This window comes from Protopterus annectens, chromosome 6.part0 (genome assembly GCF_019279795.1).
Source record: "Protopterus annectens isolate FY-2018-M chromosome 6.part0, PAN1.0, whole genome shotgun sequence".
Taxonomy (NCBI): domain Eukaryota; kingdom Metazoa; phylum Chordata; order Ceratodontiformes; family Protopteridae; genus Protopterus; species Protopterus annectens.
Window position 1 is genome coordinate 381,161,602 of NC_056737.1, and position 19,715 is coordinate 381,181,316.

Consider the following 19,715-nt stretch of genomic DNA (forward strand, 5'->3'; position numbering starts at 1 on the left):
ACTGATACAGGATGATAGTATAGTTAAGAAGCTGATAAAGATGGAGCTGTTATTGTTATGGACAAGCAAATGTATTTTAACAGCATGTCTTTATTTTTAGCTGATGCTAGTACTTTTAAATGTGCAAGTAGTAATGATGTTTATAAGAATGTGAGTGTTATTAACACAATGATATATGACTTACAGTTGATGAATGACATTAGCTTAGAGCTTTATCAATATTTTACTGCAGCACATCCCAAACTAGTTTTATATGGGCTACCAAAGGTCCACAAAAGCTTAGACCCCCCCCCCCCTCAATGAGACCAATTGTATCTGGGAGGAGTTGGGCCACAGAGCCCATTTCAATTTATTTACAGAATGTACTGTCTAAGCAACTTTCATATGTAAAAAGCTTTATACAGGATACTGCCGATTTTTTGAGAAGTTTCTCTGGTTGGTTTAACACATATAAATCTCTTGGTACTACAAATACTTTTCTAATGGTGACTCTTGACATTCAGTCACTTTTTACTGTTATACCTAATAGTTATGGCAGTGATGCCATAAGGGAACTGCTGGTCACAAATGAGCAATACTCTGGTAGATTCAGTGAAACTATATGTGAACTACTCCAGTTAGTACTAGATAAAAATATTTTGTTTTCAATGAAAGAATTTAGCATCAAATATCTGGCATAGCAATGGGTACTCCCACTGCTAATACATATGCCAGCCTAGTACTGGATAAATGGGAGACTGAATTTATATATCATGGCCCACAGCAATATTCTCAAAATATTACTTGCTTTAAAAGATATGTGGATGATTTGTTTTTTGTTTGGCATGGTAGTAAGGATGAACTAGATGTGTTTTTAAACTATTTAAACAGCCGCCGCTGAATTTTTACATTTTTCTATGACATGCTCAGATACTAGCATTAACTTTTTGGATGTGAGAATTTTGTTTGATGGTACTGAAATTCAAACTACTGTTTATAAAAAACCTACACATAGGAATACATTTCTCCATTGAAAGAGTATGCATGCACCACATGTGTTTAAAAGTATCACAAAATGTCAGTTTGTTAGAATTAGTAGACTTAAAACTTCTATAGAAGAATGTAAGAAACAAATGCAGGAACTGAAAGATGAATTTATGGAGAGAGGCTATAATAGGGAGTCCCTAGATATGGAAATTGAATATGTCCTGAGCTGTAGGGATGACAGTACTAAACTGTATTTCTCTATGAACACAATTGAAGTACCCTTTATAACTAAGGAGACCAACTTAGATGTAGGTAAGCTACGTTTTGTTACAGCTTTCAACAGTGCTACTGAGGTAATAAGAATTATTAATAACAACTGGTGTATATTAACATCTCTACCTGAATTATGTCCCATAGTTGGCATGAAACCCAGTTTCTCATACAGAAACTGTCAAGAGTTTAAAGCAGAAGTTATGTTATGAAGACATGTATGTCAAGAATGGGGGGGGGGGGGTAACAGCAGCTAAATAGGGTACCTTTCCTTGCTACAATTGTAGCTGTTGTGAAGGCAATAACAAAAGTAATACTTTTCAACATCCTCTAACTAGGAAGAATTATATATTTTCTGGCTTAGCAACACGTGTTACAATGAATATAGTATACCTGGCTACCTGTAATAGATGTCAGGTATTTTATGTTGAGAAGGTGCTGTTTGGGGTGGGAGGTTGGCATAATGGTTAAGGTGTTTGCCTTAAAAATACAAGGTACAGGGTTTGATTCTCACAGCGTGCAATTGGCTAGGCTTAAAAAATGGTCCGCAAGGGCAGTTAGCCTAGTACTAATCTATGAACCTATGAAATCTACAAGAAAACTGAAGGAAAGAAGAACTGAGCACCATTCAGAAATAAGAAGAAATAGTGATACTAATTCCTTGGCTAAGCATATCAATACATATGGAGATGCACATAAATTCTCTTTTAGGGTGATAGAGTATGTAAGGGTATACTAGGAGGAGATCTTAACAATAAGCTTGAGATGAAACAATATCAGTGGATAATATGCCTTTGTGCTGATGTACTACCAGGTTTAAACCAGATTTTCTTTAAAACCTGTACTAAGGTATAAACAAATGTGTTTGAAACAGAGTTCTGTGTTTCTGAAACTATTGTTTTTAACTAGGATTGATTGTTTAATTTAATAATTAATGGCTGTGTGATTTTTGATAATATATAAAAATGGTTAGTATGTGTATTTTATACACTGACGAAGGGTTTGTTTGACTTGAAAGCTTTGTTTTATTAAACACTTGTTCAGTATCAGCGTTGCTTGGTTTGTTTCATACTGCATGCGAGCAGGTTGTTGGTAGCATCCCTTATGAAGGGTGTCTATCTTCTTTGTGTTTCTGTCTTTCCCTTGCAACCTGATATAGTTTCTTTGTGCCACCTACTGAGTCACTGTCCATAAGTTGGTAGAGTGCCTCCAATGCCAGGTTCTTTGCAATTGCAACTCCTTTCTTAGTTTCTTTGTTAGCCAACCATACTGGTCAATCTTTCCTATCTCCCACTTTTTCCTGCACTCCTTTCTTTCTTTTGATGACTTCCTGGATTTCTGGATTCTACCACCAGCATTTCTTATGTAACTTATTTCCATACCTAGCTTGTCCACATATCAGTTCTATAGTCCTCACACATGCTGTTTTGAGGTGCTACCACCATTCTTCTTCATCTCCACCTATTTTCTTTTCTTCTTGGGGAGCTAGAGCCCTGAGTAATTCCTTGAAATGTTGTACTTTCTCTCCAGTCAACTTCCAGGTCTTCAGCCTGGTCTCTGTTGACCTTAGAGACTTCTCTGACCACTGCGTGCAGCTGACTGTGGCAAACAGTGGTTTATGCTGTGGGCTGTTTCACTGGGAGTGACTTTGCAATCACTGGTTCTACCCCAGTGCCCTTTCCTTACTAGGAGGAAGTCTACCTGAGTTACATGTTGGTCACTTTTGTATGTGATCTTGTGACTGTTTCTCTTTCTGAACCATGTGTTGACTACAATCAAGCCATTTACCAAACAGAAGTCTAGAATTGCATCTCCTTCTTTATTCCTGTTGACTCACCCATGTGGACAGAGGCAATTCTCTTCTCCTGTTCTGTCTGTCCTGATATGTGCATTCAAGTCACCCATTATCAACACCAGTTCATGTTTTCCTGCAACTGCTGTATGAATGCACTCTTTCCCTCACTATCAGAATCCTGCTGTGGGTCACAGGCTGACATTATGAATACCACCCTATCATTACACTGAAGTATGATTTCCATGGGCCTGTCACTAATTCTGATGATGTCCCTTACTACCTTTTGAAGCCTGTCTCTCACCACAATTCTGACACCATTTCTAGCCTGTCCTCCTCCTAAGTTGTAAGTCTCTGGATCCCAAGCCAAGTGGCTTTGATGCACGGCTCTTCAATGTTGTATCTTGGATACATAGGCTGTCCAGCCTCCCCCATATCATCATGTCATTTACTTCCAAGCTGCATTCTTGTCAGTGAAACTACATTAAGTGTAGTAATTCTCAATTCATGTTTGGCAGGCTGATTGGTTTTATGTCCATATTTCTCTCAACAGAGCTATCCCAGGTAACCCAGGCTAGGCAACTAGACACTGGCCGGCCTGGAGCTTACTGACCCAGGGCTGTTGGGTTTTATGGTGGGCACACACTGGCCAATAGGGGCATATAAACCCCTCCTACCATTAGCATGGATCACTGACGTACGTTGGAGTGGGCCGTCCTCAACTTACTTATCACCGGTAACTAACCATGACCATTTTGGCAACATTAGTCAATGTAACCGAATTACCTAGAGACAAACTTTACACTGTTGAGTGGCTAGCCCTGCCACTGTACACATCTGTGATCTGTGTTCTCCCCTTCTTGAGGATACTGCGCACAACAGCAGAGGCCCAAAGTGGTTGGTCTGTACAACTCTTCCCCCTGTAGAGCACCATATAGAGTGTGTGCTGCTGCCCACAGCTGCATTCATTGGTGAGTTTGAGATGGAAACACTCAACATGTTTTTCGAAGTTGGGAGAAACCCCACAGAGACATAGGAAGAACATGCAAACTCCAAGGTCAGAATCAAACCTTGTACCTTGTGCATGGGAGGTGAAGACCTTAACCATTATGCCAACTCGTCTCTGCCTTATTATTTTTTTTCTTTTCTGAATGCATGATAAAATTTTAAAAGTAGCACTGTGCCCTTTGAGCAGTTAAGCACAAAACTGAGGAGATACTTCTGCTTAGAATTGTTTCCATTATTTTAAATTTGAGCTATACAGTTTCCCCTAGTAGTGGGTAGAAACAAAGGCAGATGGACAGCATTGTGAAACACTGCAGAAAGCTGCAAAAGAAAATGTCTTTGATGTTTTACTATGGGCTGCCCATATATACTTCTGAGGCTATGCATCTATGTGCATCACATTTCATAACCGTATGCAAGATATGAAGAAATCTGTACCTTGACATCATGGAATGAAACAGGTTCCTGCCCATGTGCTTTCATCTGGTCTTGAATAGCCTGGTAAAGTAACAAATTTATAATTTCATTACACCATTAGTGCATCGAATAACAAATCATACAGATACCGTACAACAGTTTAATATGTAAATAAAAAAACAAAGTATATAAAATAAAGACAGTTCAGTACTTAGGGTTGTTGCTCGCTTTATCCCTGTAAGAAGCATCAGTAGCTGGGTCTCTTGTCACGACGACAGAAAATAAATTCATACTTATTTGCAAAAATTGGGTTTACTTAATACTTCTGAGAAGGTAAAAACACATTTTCTCACTGGACCGAAATGAAAAGTTGGAGTTTGTGATTAATTTCAGAATATATGTGGTTAGAGAGCCACCTAAATAAAAGAATGCTCAAATGTTTATTCTTGCCCATCTTACCTGCTTTGTTTACTGTATGTTGGATTTTTGTTTCTGTTGATTACCACCTATTATTAACAAGTTGCTATACCTAGAGATAACTACAAAAAATGTTTTGAATTTAAATTATTACTAAGCTCTTAGAATCCTTCAGTGATCGAAGATTCAGACTGACATATCTAACTACCACCCCACTAATGAAGCAATTCAAAGGCTAAAACAGAGCAGTCAGAAAAACATTTAATCATTCAGAGAGTAACACAAGTACAAGAAGAAGAATGTCAAGTGAAAGGTGAAGAGAGGACAGAAGAAAAGTCTGTCTCTACATGAGCTTAAATCCTAAAATTAAGCTAAACGATGAACCTTGAGGTAAATTTCTTTAGTGGATACTTTTGTTTCCAAGAATGACACATAAGCCTCCTTTTTTAAAAAGGGCAAGTTCAATTTCACCCAAATATGAAGCAAAAAAAAAAAACATATTCCAAAGCAGAATATCTGTGATGATTTACTTGAAGGATGACAACAGAAGCAGAACAAGTGTTCTACAGCCCATGCAATTTCACATTTTTTGTGGTATACTTATAAGCTAGTTCAAGTTTTTAATATTTCTATACACACACAGTGATTGTTTTATTCTGCGGATGTATTAGGCCTAAGTTTACCCCCAATACAGTTAAGTCAACAGGATCTGCAGCAGTTGTTTGATTAAGGGGTTTGTATTTCAATCAATACAGTTTTTGATAGCCACACTCCATACGGAAGGCCAGGAAATGAACTACTGGGGCAATGTTTAAGAACATAGGAGCTATACTAGACAAGCAATCATGGGGATAATAAGATTCCTAGACATATACACACTTAAAAGTTCTTTTCATGCTTTTCAAGCATTTAATAGTCCTCACTTCCCATATCAAGCAGGGTTGTACAAGATAACCCTGGTGTAAATTTCTATCTTCCCATCCAGGCATCAAGACTAACCTTAAATGTAGCCAACCTAGTACTTTGTTTGACCTGTAATGCTCAGTTAGGAACCTATCCCTCAGGCAAATCTTGTTTATTTGTTCATTTGGATGTAGGTCCCTAGTGCAAGTGTTTCTAGATCCACTTGATTTGTAAAGAAATAGGAGGTCAATTAATACTGGGTCTTTCATGAGTTGAAAAGTGAAACACTACTACTGCTACTGAGCAAAAAGGTCATGGCAAACTATCAGGAGAGTTCAGTGAAGGGCGTGGATTTGAACTTACCAAAGGGGGCACTATCTTTGATGATGGATCTGATAAGAGAAGCATATTTGGAAATTAACTGGTTGAAAAAGGATTTCCTGACTACGATGGAAACATGAAAAGCAAAACTCATGAAGGATACAGCCACTTCTTTAATTATATGTAAAATCCCAACTGAACTCCATATGGAAGCGGTTGCTTTTCCCTTGGCATTTAACTGAACAACAGTAAGGATAAGTCATTCTTTTTCTCAGTACATTTTTAAACACAAGCTAGGCGAGTTTTTTCCCTATGGTGGAAACATGATGATTGAATGTGAGTGCTGAACACATAAGAACCTAGATCTTTTATGACTTTATCTGTGTGCAGAAGGGTACCATTTATAACATACGAGTCCGAAGCACGTTTTTTTGCAGATGTTACTATGCTGTACTTTTTTGCATTTAGGTTAAGACTATTTTTGGTACACCATGTTTAATAATAATAATACCCATCTGTTTATCAGGTAGGATCACTATACACACGGTGCCATTTCAGGGGAAAACTCCAGAGGAATGTCTGGTTAAGTGACTTGCTCAAGACCACACAACAGGTAAATGAGGGCTGATTATATCAAACCTTGTACCACAGAAACTAGAGCTCACTGCCTTAACACTCTAGACCAGTTGCCACACTATACACAGTAATGTGCTTATTCCAGCCACTGCTGAAGTATTTATTATCAGTGTACGAGTTGATAACACTGTTGAATTTGCACTCATCAGCAGACTTAGTAAACCATGCTTTTTTGTTTTCTTTTAAACACCTTTATTAAAATATCACTTAACACAGGCACGCATCCATTAATAGAAAAGTAAACAAGTTATATTGATACTTCTTTTCCATTTACCCACATTATAGATACACATTTTCTTTTTTTTTAATATATAACTGCCTTTCTGTCCAGCATTACATAATCACTCAATTCCTGCGGTCCCATAAACATCACTCCTCTTCCACCTCCTCCTGAGTATTATTTTGCATATACTGTTCCTACAAGTTCCATTTACAGTAGAACCTTCATAGTTGACCACCTCCTTAAGTTGACCTAATTTTCATAGACAGGACATGCACCACATGTACTCAATGGAAAACTGACCTCTCTATATTGGCCACCTCTGTAAGTTGTATCTTGACCACTTGGACTGTGGCACACAATATTAATTTACCTTCTATAACTTGATCAATTGAGTACACTCTCCACCAAGGGATTGAAGGTGTGGGCTCCGCCCCTTAGTTGTATTATTTTTTCTTTAGTATAAGTTCTTTTTTCATGTTATATTATCACCACGTGTCAGATTAGGCCTAACATTCTATTGTTTATCACGTGTTGCTGAAGATTTTTTTCAACGCGAAGGACTGGTCTGAATTGTAGGTCCATCCTACAATTACTGAAAAATTTTACAGTTAATTGAGGCATGATGGCACAAAGGAAAGAACTCAAAGAGCTGACATTGAAGGAAAAGTTTGATCTTCTACATTTTCTGGAAAGCAGCAGCCAAAGAAAGACTGTGGAACATTTTGGTGTTAGCAAGACTACAGTTAGCAACATCCAAAAATGTAAACATAAGTACTTGGAGAGATATGGTAAGGAAAGTGGAGACCTATGGCAGAAAAGGAGAAAAACTTCCCTCAATGATGTCAATAAATCCTCATTAAGCTGGTTCAAACAAATGAGGGCAGTTAACGCCCGAATCTCTGGTCCAATGATCCAAGAAGTTGCTAAAATATTCGCACAGGAATTTGGGGTGGCAGATTTCCAGCCATCAAGTTGTTGGCTCAAGAAATTTAAACTGTGACATGAGATCTCCCAGAAAGTCTTGTGTGGTGAATCCAATGAAGTTCTAGTAGAAGTTGTGGAAGAGTTCATCAAAAAGTTCCCGGACTTCACCAGAGGCTTCAAAGATGATGACATCTTTAATGCTGACAAGTGCGGACTCTTTTTCAAGGTGATGCCTGACAGAAGCCTCGTTATGATGGGTGACAAATGTAAGAGCGGAAAACTTTCCAAAGAATGTTTTACAGTTCTGCTTTGTGCTAGCTAAACTGGAGAGAAACTAAAGCCCTTGGTGACTGGTAAATCGGCAAAGCCACTCGCATTCAAGAACCTGAAGCCCGAAGACCTCCCCATCACTTGGAGATCAAAGAAATGCACATAGATGACTGGTGCCCTATTTGAGGAGTGGGTAAGGGGTATCAACCAAGAAATGAAGAAGAAGAAACGGTCTGTCCTGGCCACCCGCAAGTGAATCATCTCACAAACGTGACAATGAAATTTCTGCCTCCAAACACGATCTCAAAAATGCAACCTCTTGACCAAGGCATCATCAAAACATTTAAAATGCACTACCGAGCCCAGCTCCTGCAGTGGGTCATTACAACACAAACCTGTGGTCCGCCTATGGAAGCAACTTCATCCCCTGCATCAGCTCTGGAGGCTGTTCTCTGAATCAGTTCTGCTTGGAATAAAGTTCATCCAGAAACGATGCAGAAGTGTTTCAAGAAAGTTGGATTTGTCACAACCCAACAGCATGTTTTGGCCCCATCAGACAGTCCATCTCCCATGGCAGAATTCGAAGGTGTAGATCTTGATGGTTTTTTTGCAATGGATGACGAAGTGGCAACCTGTAATGAACCTGACCCAGAAGCAATTTTCCAAGCAATACTGACCGAAGTACAGAGCATCATAAAAGTGCATGAAGCAGCTGATGAAGTGGAAGAAACAAGTGAGGATGAAGCAGAAATTGCAGGGACTCCAAAAGAAGAGGATGTCAGGCATCTGATAATGCAGTTGACGTCTTTGCTGTGGAAAAATGCCCAGGTATGCTGAGTGGTGTAGCCAGCATTGAGTGTGCTTTCTCCACTTACCTTTGTAATAAGAATAAGAAACAGACAAATACTGTCTCTTTTTTAATTAGAATGATTAAATCATGAGAAAACAGTAAATGTATTGATTTTGTATGATACTGTATCTATGATTTTACTGTGTTTTGATTATATATGATTTTGTATGATATTCTCTAATAAAAGCTGTACAAGAAAGTAAATTACATGTATGTATCAAGTACAGTAGGCCTAGTTCCTTATGTTGACCACCTCTGTACATTGACCAGTTTGTTAGTCCCTTGAGTGGTCAATGTACAGAGGTGCTACTGTATTTCTATGTAATAGGCTCCTTTACTTTTCTAAAGATCTCTCTTCCAATTCTGTATCTTTTACATTATTCTTTATTTCAAACACAGTTGGTTTAGATTTTAATTTCCATTTTCTAACTACATTTTTGGCAGCCAATAGAATTAAACTTACTAAGGCATTAGTTACATCAAGGCAAGTCAGATCCTGTATCCCAGCTCAAAAGAATAATTTCCTCAGTTACAGCCATTTGCTCTCCCGATATTCCTGACAGAGCACTGTGTAGGGAATTATTTGAGTCTGCCAACAAATTGCATTCCAAAAAACATGTTCCCAATTACCTATTTCGTACCCATCACACCGCCAATGTTTGCTATCTACCTGAGGAAAAATTCTTTGAAGTCTGCTTGGGGTATAAAAATACTTATACAAACACTTGCAAAGATCCTAAACGTGCTGAACTTTGTTGCATACTTGGGAGCCATACATACGTCCTCCCATTGTTCCCTTGGGAATTACTTTTCCAGTCTCTCTTCCCAATCTTTTCTAACCTCCCCTGATTGATTCTTATAGTTATTGTGCAATATTTTATATGCCCGACTAATCTAGACTCAACTAAAAAACTCTACCAAAGCAGGTCTTTCACTTAGGATTCCCCTGTCACTTTCACTTTGCCTATACCCTGATATCAATCCCTCATAAGGAAGGCAGTCTCCAGCCTACAGTCCAAAGAATTTTTCCTCAGGCAGACAGCAAATGTTAGAGATAATAAATGGGAACATATGTATTTGGAGTGTAATGAGTTAGCAGACTTTAAAAATTCCCTACAGAGTACTCTGCCAGAAATATTGGGGGAGCAAATGCCTATAAATAAGAAAACAATTCTTTTGAGTTGGGACACATGATGTGAATTACATAGACATAGTAAGGCTTTATTAATTTTAATTCTGTTGGTTGCCAAAAAGCAATTAGTAGAAAAAGGAAACTAAAGACTAAACCAACTGTATTTGAAGTACTGAATATTATAAGAGATAAACAAACTGGAAGAGGGATCTTTACAAAAAGGAAGGAGCACATTTCATAGAAATAAATGGAAGTTATGGAAATAATAAATGCAGAATAATGCTGATAATTAGTAGGAGGAGCGAGGTTTAAGGGAATGCATGAATTTAGCATTTTATGTAATGATGGGCTGATAACAGAAGAAAAGAAAAGATAAGTGATGTATAATGTATGTAAAATGGATAAAATACGAATATGATTTTTTTCTGTTAACATATGTTTGCCTATATTGTAAGCGATAATTTAGTAAAACTGTTAAAAAAATAAATAAATATTCACAGAACTGTGATAAGTAGACAGCAATATTAGTAACAACTTTTCCAGTATTATGCAAATTTTCATTTGACAGCACAAAGTACCTTATAAACACCTCTTGGGTGAAGTTAACAGAAATATACAGCACATATTATATACCTATATATACCTTCCCCAGCACACCGAATATACCACCCTCTATAAAATACCATCCCTGTACAGCCACAAAACATAATCCTAAAGACAAAGACTTAAGCTTATAAACAAACTCCTAAAGCTCAGAATATGCTGTCACTATAACCTTATAACACATGGAGACATTCATCCCATCCCTGGCCCACCCACACCCAATAACCTCCACTCCCCTACCACAACCCCCACAGTCAAGCTACCCATGAATACTCCCCACTAGCTCCCTCCTAGCATTTCACCTAAATATTAGAAGTATTAACATTAAGATTCCCAACTTACACGCCCTCCTAGCAACCCACTCCCCAGACATTGTGTGTCTTACGGAAACCTGGCTAAAACCTAGTACTACTGACAATGAGATAACTACCTCCAGGATACAATATTCACCAGTTAGACCGTGCTACAAGGAAAGGAGGTGGGACAGCAGTCCTTTACAAAAATACTCTAACCATTAATAGAGACACCATTCAACCTCCCCAATTCAATAAAGTGGAACTCCTCATAACCAAGCTACAGATTAACCAAAACAAACACTTGAACATCGTCTGTGCATACATTCCACCAGGCAACAACCTAAATACCCTAGAAGATCTATTTTACTGGTTATCCACTACCTATCCCCAAGAAACCATAGTTCTTAGTGATTTTAACACCGACTGGCACCCCTGCTCCTCCGACCTCCCCCTCACTCATATAAACTTATCTGGGTTTAAACAGACCATAACCTCTCCCACTAGGATAAACAAATCAACCAACAAGCAAAGTATCCTAGACTGGATCCTAGTTAATAACCAACCCCAACTGTACACAGCTGGTACTCTCACTGATGACCTCAGCGACTATTGTCTAACCTATAACATAAAACATAAAGCAGGAAAAGTACAGTTGTGTACCTACCATAAATGTAGATGTCCGAGTGTATTCACTGTTGCAGTCATTACACTTGGGTTATCCCGCTGGCAGGCGACCCGCAGTCGGCCCAAGTTCCAAAGTCTTGGTCCGGCGTCGGTTGCTGTCGCCTCTTCCCTGACGTCAGTGCACCAGGGGTATAAAAGTTGCAACCGACGCCATTTTCTTCAGTTTTTCTTGCCCCAGATGTCAGGTGCCCCCAGATAGGAAGGCTGGAAAGATAAAATTATTCCAAAAAACATGCATATATTACTATAAACATTTCCTTCATCTATAAGCAAATACACCACATAGGTAGTATAGAGATGAGAAGTACAGAAAAGTCCCAGCAATGAAAAAAGGGGGGTGGTGGGTGGGTAACCTGGACTGCAACAGTGAATACACTCAAACATCTACATTTATGGTAGGTACACAATTGTACTATGTTCATCGTGTTTCACTGTTGCAGTCATTACACTTGGGTAGAATCCCAAAGCTGAGGTTGGGTGATTGGATCTAAATTGGATTTGGAGAGGCTAACAAGCCCTGCAGAACTGCAGTGGCAAAGCCTGCTCTGGATTTAGAGTAGAGAGGTAGGTGGTAGTGCTTGGTGAAAGTGTGCACTGAGCTCCAGGTTGCAGCTTCTAAAATGTCTTTGGTTGGTACTCCTCTGAGGAAAGCTGCTGAAGTGGCTGCTGCTCTGGTAGAATGAGGCCTAATGCCCTTAGGCACTGATTTGCCATGTTGTGCATAACAGAAGCGGATGCAGTGTCCTATCCATTTTGAGATTGTCTGCTTTGTAATAGGCTTTCCTTGTGATCCTGCAGCATATGCTACAAACAGTTGCTCAGTTTTTCTGAAAGCTTTTGTTTTGTCCAAGTAGAATCATAGCTGTCTGTGTATATCCAAAGCGTGCAGAAGTCTCTCCCCTTTATTCTGGGGATTTGGGTAAAAAGTTATTAAATGAATGGTTTGGTTTAAGGCCACATTGGAGACCACTTTTGGCATGAATGTTGGGTTTGTCCTAAGAGAAACCCTGTCCTGATGAAAAATGAGGTAAGGTTCCACAGCCATTAATGCCTGTAACTCTGAAACTCTTCTTGCTGAAGTTATTGCTAGGAGCAGAGCAGTTTTCCATGACAAGAATTTTAGATCAGCTGTGCTGGCTGGTTCAAAAGGAGGCAGTGTGAGTTTTTGTAAAACAAAATTGAGGTCCCAAGTAGGTACTGGTGCTCTCCTTGGGGGTCTTATATTTTTTGCCACTCTGAGGTACTGTCGTAGTAGAGGATGTGAAAAAATAGGAGGTTCCGTATTGTAATGAGCTGAAATGGCAGAGGCATGGATTTTAATAGATGAGAAAGATAAGCCTTTGTCCAGCATCTCAGTTAGGTATTGTAAAATCTGAGGTATATTAGGGACAAGTGGTTCGAGCCCTTGTGCCTGGTTCCAAGCACAGAATCTCTTCCATTTTTCTGCATAAGATTTCCTAGTGCTGGGCCTCCTGGCTTCTAAAATGACATCAATAGCAGCTTTAGAGAGAGGTGCAGTCTGAGTGGCTACATTATCTGCCATGCTGCCAGGTTTAAGGTTCTGAGTTGACTGTGCAGAATCTGATTGTTTTGTTGTGTCAGAAGATGAGGAATTTGAAGTAGAAGCCAAGCTGGGCCGTGAGACAAATTCTTTAGGATTGGGTACCAGTGCTGGCGTGGCCAGTCTGGTGCAATCAGGATCATTTTTGGCCTTTCTTGTCTGACTTTTAGTAGCACCTTGGTGAGAAGAGGCATCGGAGGGAAGGCATAGACTGTCAGTCCTTTCCAGCTGAATGATAGAGCATCCACTTTCCATGCTTGAGAGTGATAAGTTCTTGTGCAAAATTTCTGTATTTGGTAATTGTGAGGGGAGGCAAAAAGATCTATGTCTGGGCGTCCCCATTTCCTCATTATCATGCTGAACACTTGTGGATTTAGCTTCCATTCGTGAGGATCCATGAGATTTCTGCTTAGTTCATCTGCCAGTGTATTTTTTGTTCCTGGCAGGAATTGTGCCTGCAGATGTACTTGATAGGTCAGTGCTGTGTTCCACAAAGTCATGGCTTGTCTGCATACGGGGTAGGAATGTGTGCCCCCTTGCTTGTTTATGTACCACATAACTGTGGTATTGTCCGTCTTTATTAATAGTTGCCCTGGATGTATTAGGTCCTTGAAAGCTGTCAGGGCATTCTGTACAGCTAGCATCTCTTTTTGATTGATGTGAAGATGCATTTGTTCCTTGGGCCATGTGCCCTGAATACATTTTCCTGCCATATGTGCCCCCCCCAGGCATAATCCGATGCATCCATTGTTATTGTCTGCCTGGCTGTGGGTAAGGTGAAAGGCTGTCCCTTGTTGTGGTGACAGGCCTGGGACCACCATTGAAACTCCTGTTGTAGGCAGGGAATTAAAGTTATGATTGTCTCCCGGCTGTGACAATGCCGAGTCCAAACACTTTTTAGATACCATTGCAGTTTCCTCATATGCAGTTTTGCATATGGAATTAGTAGAATGCAGGATGTCATGAAGCCCAGGGCCTACAGAATTTTTCTTGCAGGGAGCTGGGTTTTTGTTGCCATCATTTGAAAGTAATGAGTCAGTTGCCTTTGTTTGTCTGGCGTGAGATAAGCCATCTGGGCAGTTGTATTTAAGCTTGCACCCAGGAATATTATCTCTTGAGAGGGCACTAGTTTTGATTTATTTTCGTTTACTGTGTACCCTAGGCAAATTAGCAATCTTTTTAAAAATGCCAGATGCTGTAGAAGAATGTCCTTGCTCTCTGCTTGAATAAGGCAGTCGTCCAAGTAGGGATATATTTGAATTCCTTTTTGTCTGCAAAATGCAATTACTGGTGCCAGGCATTTTGTGAAGACCCTGGGCACAGTAGATAAGCCAAAGGGCAGTGCAGAGAATTGGTAATGCATTGAGCCTGCTATGAATCTGAGGTATCTTCTGCAGGATTGTCTGATTGGGACATGCAGATATGCCTCCTTGAGGTCCAAAGTAACTAGCCAAGCCTTCTTGCCCAGCATGGGCAGAAGTTGCTGTAGTGTTAACATTTTGAATTTTGGAACATCCAGGAAAGTATTTAGGATTGACAAGTCCAGTATTGGTCTCCAGGCTTTGTCCTTTCTGGGTACTAAGAAAAGTCTTGAGTAAAATCCTTGTCCCTGTTCTTGCTGTGGAACTTTTTGTATAGCTCCCATGTCCATAAGAGCAGCAATCTGTTTTTGTGCCTCTGCCCATTGGTTTTGTGGCAGGTCTGGCATACCTTTTGGTTTTGGAAGTGTGTGGAAGTGGAACCTGTAACCCTTAGAAACAATATTCAGCACCCATTGGTCCTGGGTGATCACGTGCCAATTTTTTGAGAAAAGTGCTAGCTTTCCCCCTAGGGGTGCTGTCAAAAGGTAAGTGCTTGGCATTTGCAGAGGGAAGTCATTGGGACTGTTTCCTATAAGGTTGTGATTTGTCTTCCCCTCCTTTGGGGGCTGAAGCACCCCATTGTTTAGGTCTGTAGGAGCCTTGAGGCTGAGATCTGCCTCTTGGGCGTCTGTATCTGCCTCTTTGTGGCCTGTCTGACACTGGAAAGGACCAATTTTTTGAAGGCCAGTTTCTGCTAAATCTAGGTGGTTGAACCTGTAAGAAATCTTTCACTGTCTGCATTGACTTTGCTTTATCCTCCATTTTCTTTAACACCTCTTCTGCCTTAATACCAAACAAAGTATCATGCTGTAATGGAGCATCCAATAATTTTACTTTAACATGGTTAGGTAAACTTTGTTCTTTCAACCAAGCATGCCTTCGAATAACAGAGCCTGTAACTGCGGCTCTACAAGAAGCCTCTAATGAATCAAAACCACATTGCAGAGTATGCCTTCCCACTTGTTCAACTGCATGCAATAAATCCTGCATTTCCTTACTGTCAGGACTTTCTGTATTTGAAATAATTTTCTGTTTTAACAATGACATGAGGTACTGTTGGTATTTAAGCATGTGAAACTGACAGTTTAAAGCTCTTACAGCTAAAGTAGCAGAAGTGTAAACTTTTTTCCCCCATCTGTCCAGAGCTCTGGAATCCCTATCCGAGGGGACTGGATTTTTAGCATTGGAAGCCTTAACCCCTTTAGGACCCTGAGAAATTGTTTCTGGGTCTGCAGCGGGGTTTTTGTAAAGAAATTTATGAGAGTCAGGGACCTTGTAGTACCTGTCTGGCTTGACTGGTGCAGGGGGTAAAGAATCAGGAGACAGACTGGACTCAGAAAAAACATTATCAACAATATCAAGCACAGGGGGGATAGCCAGGGGCCTGTGCTGAGGCAATAAAAGGAAGTCTCTGAGCCTTTTCTTGGATTCTGAATAATCCTGGCTCTCCCAATGGAAATGCTCCCTCATGGTGTGCAGGGTTTCCCCAAAAGAATAATCCTCAGACGGAGAGGCTGAAGGTATGAACTCTTCTGCATCAGAGTCTTCATAGGGAGGGAGAGAATATTCCTGATCAGAAGAGGAAAGAGGAAATGGAAACCTGGTCAGAGGAATCATAATCAGTGTCTTGCCTAGGCCTTTTGTCAGGAGGGGGATGGGAACCCCTGATTAAAGTAATTAGGTCTTCGGCCATTTTAAGCATCTGTTTCTTTTGCATGGATGACTGTTCTGGAGAATGTTGTACTTGTTTCCTTGTCTTTAATGGTGTTTTTGACTTTGCCTTTGCTGCTGTAGTGGGCTTAATTGTAAGCTGTGAAGGTCTGAAAACACCTTCAGAAGCCGATGCCTGCTCAGTGGCTCCGGACCCATCTGAGGGTATAGTTTCCGTAGGCCCAATACCTTGAGTTTCCACAGGCCTCGGTGTCTCCATGTGGCTGTCGGTTACGGCCTGTGGCTCTGAGGTAGCGGGTGTCAGGGGCTGTGAAAGTGCCTCACTGAGAACCGGCGACTGGCCTAGAAGAGGCTTCGTCATCGGTTTTGGACCTCGGATGCCTGTCCTTTTCTTTGTCTTTGCATTTTTTATAAATTCCGGTCGTCGGTTGTTCCGACGGCATTATGTAATTAAACCTTCGGCCAAAATAATGTAAAGCAAAATCAAACCGACGTTTAATAGTGCGTTTATTGAATCTAGCACAAAACCGACAACAAGTAACGTCATGGTCAGGGCTTAGGCAAGGAATACAGTAAGAGTGAAAGTCCTTATGAGATATTTGCTTCCCACAAGAAATACAGTTATTAACTTTTACTGACATCGGTCTGGAGCAAGAAAAAGTTTCCCCAACGGGGTACTTAGCTTTATTGAAGACTTCGGTTCTGAAACTCAATTTTGAAAATCTCAGGAGTCGGCCGACCGGCACTTGCGAACTGCTTTTGCTTCGGGCACCGCACGACAAGAAAGACTGAAGAAAATGGCGTCGGTTGCAACTTTTATACCCCTGGTGCACTGACATCAGGGAAGAGGCGACAGCAACCGACGCCGGACCAAGACTTTGGAACTCGGGCCAACTGCGGGTCGCCTGCCAGCGGAATAACCCAAGTGTAATGACTGCAACAGTGAAACACGATGAACATCCCTCACCAGCCCAAATATAAAACATTTAGAAACAGGAAAAACTTTGATGCTGCTATATTCCAAAAAGAATTAAAAGCAGTTGACTGGTCAAAACTAAAAAATCTAACATTAGAGGAGGCCATATATCACTTTAACACTAAATTCCTAAGTATCCTTGATTGCCATGCTCCAGCACGTACAATAAAAACTAGATCAAATACAGCACCATGGTTCACAAAAGATACCAAAGCTAAAATCAAAACTAGAAACAGAGCCTGGGCCAGCTGGAGAACAACCAAAGCCCCACTTTACCATTTAAAATATCGTCAACTCAGGAATGATGCAAAAAAATCTATTTTACTGGATAAAAAAAGCTTCTACCAAAATCTCCTACAAAAACACCACAACAACCCTCAAAAGTTCTGGGCAGGCTTAAATCAACTACTTTGTCCAGGTCACTCCACCACCCTAACCCCAGCTAACTAGACCCAAAGTTCCCCAGAGACCATAGCTAACGCCTTTAATAACTTTTTCACTGAAACAATCCAATCCCTAGCAAATCAACTAACCCCCCTCTAACTTAAACCACATGCCTAATCTACCTAATAATCACCCGGAATTTCGCTTCCAACCAATATCCACTAGTTTTATCAAAACACTTCTAAAAAAAACTAAAACCTAACACCCTCGTTGCTGACCTCTTCCCTGCAGAGTACCTACAAATAGCTGCAGATGCCATTGCATATCCCATATCTATCCTCATCAACAGAACCTTATCCGAAAATGCTATCCCCTCCCTTTGGAAAATATCTCACGTCATCCCACTCCATAAAGGTGGTAACTCCTCAGACATATCCAACTATAGACCCATTGCCATTCTTTCCCCACTAGCCAAAATAATGGAGAAATGTGTACACAAGCAACTAATGCAATACTTTTCACAGAATAACTTACTATCCGACTCTCAGCATGGTTTCAGACCATACCACAGCACCACCTCAGTCATCCTTTCCTTTACTACTGCCATAAACCAAAACAGGAATGACAATAGGCTAACCTCTGACCTCTTTTTTGACCTATCAAAAGCCTTTGACATGGTCAACCATGAACTTCTCATTCTTTCACTAAAATCTATTTCCCTCAACAAGCCTGCTATCCAGTGGTTCCACTCCTACCTGACTGGTAAACAGCAGGCAGTACTATGGCAGGGCAAACTCTCCAGCCAGTTACCTCTCACACTTGATGTCCCTCAAGGGTCCATACTAGGTCCACTACTCTTCTCTATTTTTATCAACAACCTCCACACTGCTATCCCTAAAGCCACCTGCATTCAATACGCAGATGATTCCACTCTCATCTGCTCAGCCACCTCCCCATCCGACTTGCAAATCTTAACCCAAAATACATTTAACACTATCGAGAACTGGCTCACCAACCAACGCCTACTTCTGAACCCCAATAAAACTAAACGTCTACTCTTCTCTCCCACTAGTAGATCCACCACACTTTCATTCTCTGTCACATCTAACAATGGTACCACTATTTCCCCAGATAATCACACCAAACTGCTAGGGGTTATCATAGACAATAATCTCAAATTTGATCTACAGGTCAACAAAACCATACAGACCATCAATAAGAAGCTTGGATCACTGTATAGAAACAAGACATTTTTAACCCCACTGGCTAAGACTGCAATCGCCCGATCACACCTACTCTCTACTCTTTTATATGCCTCGCCTGTACTCTCAAACCTTAACAAATCCGAACTAGGTAAGCCGTCCCATAGCTACAATGATATTGCCAGATTCGCCACTGGCTCCACCTACAGAACCAACTACTGCCATAACCTTAAACAACTAGAGTGGCTAGAACTGCCCAGCTTAATTCAATTCAATCAACTCTTAATAGCGCACAAAATTTTGTACCACCCTGAGGATACCCCCTCACTTAAAAATATTATTAAGCCATATAGCAACCTAAGATCCCTACAGTCAGCCGATAAACTACTGGTCCAAACCCACAAAGCTAATAACTCTGCTGGTGAATCACTGTTTGCCAACTTCATTGGCAAAACCTGGAGTTCGTTGCTAAACTATATAACCCTACAATCCTCCAAAAGTCTCTTAAAAAAAAACCTCAAACAGTATCTCAAAGTGAATTGGCTATGCCCATGTACCAACCCTGATTATGTTATAAACTAAAAGCATATTCTGCAATTATCATAACTTGTAACTACATTACCAAGCTCTGCTTCCAATCTGATGTCTCTTACTTAAATTGTCTGTCCATGAGAATTGTGAGTCCCTACTAGGGAACACTGCTAACCCATTGCATATAATCACTTTGTTTTTATAACTGTTTGCTAACTTCTGTGTAATCTATGTAAGTTTGTCTATGTAGAGCTTTTCTCCACGGGCCTCTGCTGAAAATGGACATGTATCCAGTCGGACTATCCCGGTAAACAAATGTA

The 19,715-nt window shown here is 40.4% G+C and overlaps 1 protein-coding gene across 2 annotated transcripts in view; it reads right to left on the bottom strand.

Moving 5' to 3' along the window:
• PPP2R3C (protein phosphatase 2 regulatory subunit B''gamma) overlaps nucleotides 1–19,715 on the bottom strand; it is a 912,006-nt gene that overhangs the window by 76,246 nt on the left and 816,045 nt on the right. For both annotated transcript variants that reach the window (XM_044074122.1, XM_044074123.1), the window contains one exon: nucleotides 4,472–4,531. In XM_044074122.1, the coding sequence (XP_043930057.1) occupies nucleotides 4,472–4,531 (60 nt within the window). The remainder of the gene's footprint in view (nucleotides 1–4,471; nucleotides 4,532–19,715) is intronic.